Below are 4965 nucleotides of genomic sequence, written 5' to 3'. Positions count from 1 at the left end.
CAGCTGGAAACTATCAGGAGGAGTAAACGCCTCTTGCAGAGGGCTGATAAGCCTTGAATGCCGCCAGCTGGGTGCTCTCGGCTTGTGCTATAAATTACATCACCAGCTTTCTATTCACTGCTGAAAAGCAACGTTTGTCAACTTCTGTGTCGACAGCTTGCAGCCAAGCCCGATAGGGAAGAACTGTGTCTGAGCTGTATCTCGTTTCTGCAGCTCCGTTTGATACCGTGAACTTCCCTGCCAGTTGGCAAGATACTGACAAAACCCACTTTGTCTGCTCCCAAGGGGGCACAGCTTTTGTCTTCATCCTTGGGTCACAGATGCATGCCAGGACATGCCATGCAGATGAAGCCAAGGGTTTCTTAAGCCTCTCAACTACCCCAGTCCTCAACCGACCTGCCAGGGCAATTGTCTCCCCAGTTCTCAGAGTGCACTGGAGCTCAGCCAGGTTCTTCATGAGGAGAAAAGCCACAGGCAAAGCCTGGCTCAAGATGCCTGCCTCTGTACACAAGCTGTTTGTGGCAGAATGGAACAGCTCGAGTAGCAAGACCAGTTCCACAAGGAGCTTCCAGTCCTCATTGGACAGGTGGCACACTTACAAGCTACCATGCCTTACCAGGATTTCGAGGGCTTACCCTTGCTCCTGCAGGTGCAGGAGGAAGAGAAAAGTGGAGTTCCACAGGGTAGGAACATCCTGGGATATCAGGTATTCAGGCAGACCCAATTCTATCTGCCTGGCCTTGAGCAGCCATCTTGCCTTTTCACTCCGATGGAAGTGGCCAGCAATCTTGCGGCAACGGTCCACAAGAGCGGCCACGGAAGCAGCAGTGTCTGTGGTGGCTGAACCTACCCTACTCTGACTCAGCTGTTGCTTTTGCTGTCCATGCCTGACCTTCGCCTGCTTAAGCCCAAATGCATCCTGCACCACCAGGTTCAAGGTATGTGCAGCGCAAGCGATGTGCACACCGTAAACCTGCTTGGTCACCTTAGGAATGTTTGCTGGATTGTCATTGACTATGAGGAGCCCCTGGTGGTGTAGTGGTAAAACTGCCGCCCGGTAACCAGAAGGTTTCAAGTTCGATCCTGACCAGGGGCTCAAGGTTGACTCAGCCTTCCATCCTTCCGAGGTCGGTAAAATGAGTACCCAGAACGTTGGGGGTAGTATGCTAAATCATTGTAAACCGCTTAGAGAGCTTCCAGCTATAGAGCGGGATATAAATGTAAGTGCTATTGCTATTGCTATGAAACCTGGTTTGAGGGTTGGCTCCCCAGCCAGCCAACTACCCAGCTGCTTCTCCATGACCACCGCCAACTCGTCTGACTTGTGGTCAGCATCCATTGCCTCCACATGCAACATTGCCCAATGTGGCTTGCCTGAATGGGATGAGATGCATGCAGCTCCAGCGGAATCAGAGACCCCTGTAAAGGACATGAAGGCAGTGTGCAGCCTGCTGTGGCTCATCCAGAGATCCGCAGTGAAGTGAACACTGGTATTGGGCCCGGCTGCACACAACCTCCCCAACATTGCCTCCCTGCAAGCATGGTACAAGGATGACACCATTCTCCTCCTGAATGTGGGGCATGAGGGGATCTTGTAGCCTTGCCAGATGCTTTAGCCTTGCCTCCTAGGGAAGGTGCTCCAGGCCCCTGATCATCTTGGATACCCTCTTCTGCACCTTTTCCTGTTCTATAATGTCCTTCTTAGGATACAGTGACCAGAACTGCACTCAGTACTCCAGATGTGGCCACACCATAGATCTGCATAAGGCCATTATGACATTAGTATTTTTATTATGAGTGAGTGTGTCTAGGTTTATGCAGTAAGCAGCAGCTAGCTCAGAGGACTTTTCATCCTACCACATTCAGCGGCTGCTCAGGACATGATCACAGATGGAACCTCCACCTTTGTTTCCAGCTGACAGATGATCAAAGGTCAGGAGCATGCACAGCTCCAGCACTAAGGGAGGTAGATTCTCCTACCCTATTCTTAATTGTGTGAGCTCAAACAAGAATCAGTTTCTAAAAGCTTGTGTTCCTCCTATTTTATCCTGAGACGTATGCAAATTCAGGGGCAGCTTTCTCTTTAAACCATTCATGCAACTCTGCCACATCTACATGCAGTCCAGAGGCATATCTAGGGAAAATAGCACCCATAGCAAACAATGAAATTGTGCCCCCTGTCCAAATCTGAATATGTGTACAGTGTCTTATATTAATTTTTTTTAAAAAAATTACCTGTAGCCCCTTCAGGGGGCTTCCTAAAGGCCATGGGAGGGTCTGCCCTCCCCCCACTGGCCTCTAGGGCCTCACAGGGAAAAATTGAGCATGTGTGGTAGCCATTTTGAAAAATAATCTTTTTTTAAATGGCCGCTGAAAACAAAATGGCCACCGAGCATGCTCAAATGACCTCTGCAAGGCCTGGCATGTCCTAGGGCCTCACAGAGGCCATCTGAACATGCACAGTGGCCATTTGGTTTTTGGCAGCCTTCTTAAAAAAATTAATTCTACAAAATGGCGCCCCCCTTAAAGTGGTGCCCGGGGCACGTGCCCTGCCTGCCCCACCCTAGATATGCCCCTGATGTAGTCAACAGGCTAGTGTGCCTCACCACCATCCCTTCAAAACTCATCAAGTAATCAACTGGCAATAATGATACTTTGGCTTCATTTTTTTCCCCTTGCAACAGTCTTCAGAGGTATTTTCCCCCTCCTTTTCAATAAAGGAAGTGTTACATTCCAAGCGTGGCATGTAGCAAGTTTCTTTCAATGTTCTTTATTTCCAGGTGTCCAGTCAGAAGTCCAGGTGACGGAATATAGAGGTGTAAAAAGGCCTGGGGAGTCCCTCCACCTGACCTGCCAAGGCTCTGGGTTCACCTTCAGCAGCTATGTAATGAACTGGGTGAGACAAGCTCCTGGAAAAGGCTTGGAATGGGTTGCATTAGTTAGTGAAACTGCAGTTACCATTTGGTACACAGAGGCAGTGAGAGGGCGCTTCACCATCTCCAGGGATAATGCAAACAGCCAGCTTTATTTGCAAATGAACAGCCTGAAAGCCGAGGACACTGCTGTGTCTTACTGTGCAAGACACACAGTGAGAGGAAGTGATTCTGAAGCCCTGCAAAAAAACTCTTTCCAGTCTTGAACATCTGCCATTAGTCAAAATGAAGACATTAGAAGCAAGGTGGTGATGAGCCAAAGGAGACATCATTTTTGACCCTCTCTTTAGCTCTGACATGATAAGATCTCTTTATCTCTGACATGTATCTCCCCCCCCCCGCCCTATGAATTACACACATGGGGAATGATAAGGACTGGGGCCATGGTGAGGGTATCCAAGGCTTTAATCCCACTCCCACAGCTTCAGTCTGGTTCAGGCCTCCTGTGTGTTCCATTGCCCATGGAAGGATAGAACAAACCTTCCACTAGCCACACAGTTTGGGTTTTGTATTCCAACTCTGAGTAGCTGTTCTTTTCCTGGCTCAGCTCTTTCTCTTCCTCCATCTCCCATCAAGTGCCCTCTTGCAACTGGTTCTTACTCAGATAGATCACCCAGCGGTGCAAAACTCAGAGAAGCCCACGGACTGGCATGTGCAGTGTGTTCAGTATTTCCAGGCAGCATCCTGATGAACATCCTGCTTAGGTATGTCCCACCTGTGCAACAGAGATGGGAAAAATTCACAGTTCCCCCATTTCCTTCAAAATCCCCATGCATCCCACACAATATGTCCCTGGTGGTCCTCTAATCCTCAGGGAAATATTTGAAGGGGCACTGCAGAGAGCACAGGGGAAAGGCATTTCAGTGAAGATTCCCCCTCTCCCCTTGCACCAGCAAAATGTAGTTGACCCAAGTGGAAGGTTCTTTTGGCTGCTGCACAGAAAGTATTGGGTGATCTTAACCACACACAAACCCAGCAAGGATCTGGAGTGCTGTCTTTTGTATTGTCATAATCTGTCCCCTGCACTGCACCCCAGAAATGATTTACAATCTCAAACAACAGATCCAATGTACAATTGGAAAGCAGCAGCAGCAGCAGCAGCAGCAGCAGCAACCGCAGCAGCTGTGTTTTACTGTAAAATAAGAGAGTTGGTGAGTGGGATCCCAGCAGATCTCCAATAAAAATACACCACTGCAAGAACTTCAGAGAAGAGTCACCAAAGGGGGCAGCAGAGAGCCACCAACTAAAGGAGGACACAAAGGTGAAAATCCATAATGGGGAAACAGATATGTATTCCATTTGTGTTTCTGAAATGGGGAAGAGGCACACACACAAACACTCACATAAACCTTCTAAAATTCCTCCTTTGCCCAACTCCAGGATCCTCATGCGTATAACCACACGGTGTCTTGGCTCTCTGTGGTGTCTCTCTGTGGCTCTCAACACACACACACACACACACACACACACACACACACACACACACACACACACACACACACAGCTTCCTGACACGCATGTACAAAATTTTGCATGGCAAACAAAATGACAATGGATTTGTTACAAAGGGTCATTTTATATTTTCAGAATGAAATTGCCATGTTGAAAACATGAAAAAAGTGTGTCTATGGATTGCGGGATCACACCGTCTATGCCAGTTTTGTGCTCCCCATAGTGGCTGATCTGATACGTATGAGAGACTATGAGGCTGTTCTCGTGCACAGCCGAAACCACGCTAGGGATGCCCAGCCTGGGTTTGGCTGCATGTGAGAACTGCCTGGACTGGGCCTGATCCTGGTGGGCCAGCGCTGCCCAGTCTGATTTTGCAGCCCAGCTGTTATCCAAGGTTAAGGGAGCCAGTGTTCCCTTAACTTGGGCTTGTTGCTTGTGTGCACGTCAGGCATCACATGTGTGGTGTAGTGCACTGTGGGATTCACAGAGGCTGGGACAATGAGTCCCAGCCTCTGTTTACCAGCACTGCTGGGCACAGTGTGGAGATTCATCCATGCTGCTCATCTGGGAGCATGGTCCG

The 4965-nt window shown here is 49.0% G+C and overlaps 1 gene segment (V, D, J or C); it reads left to right on the top strand.

The window, feature by feature from the left end:
- Positions 1–883: 883 nt before the first annotated feature.
- On the top strand, positions 884–3139 carry LOC128329596 (immunoglobulin heavy variable 3-48-like). The segment is given in 2 exon segments: positions 884–938; positions 2781–3139. Coding segments are annotated over 2 exon segments (414 nt in total).
- Positions 3140–4965: the final 1826 nt, after the last annotated feature.

This window comes from Hemicordylus capensis, chromosome 6 (genome assembly GCF_027244095.1).
Source record: "Hemicordylus capensis ecotype Gifberg chromosome 6, rHemCap1.1.pri, whole genome shotgun sequence".
Classification (NCBI taxonomy): Eukaryota; Metazoa; Chordata; class Lepidosauria; order Squamata; family Cordylidae; genus Hemicordylus; species Hemicordylus capensis.
Note: the sequence above shows the minus strand (reverse complement) of the source record. Positions and strands in the feature narration are given on the sequence as shown.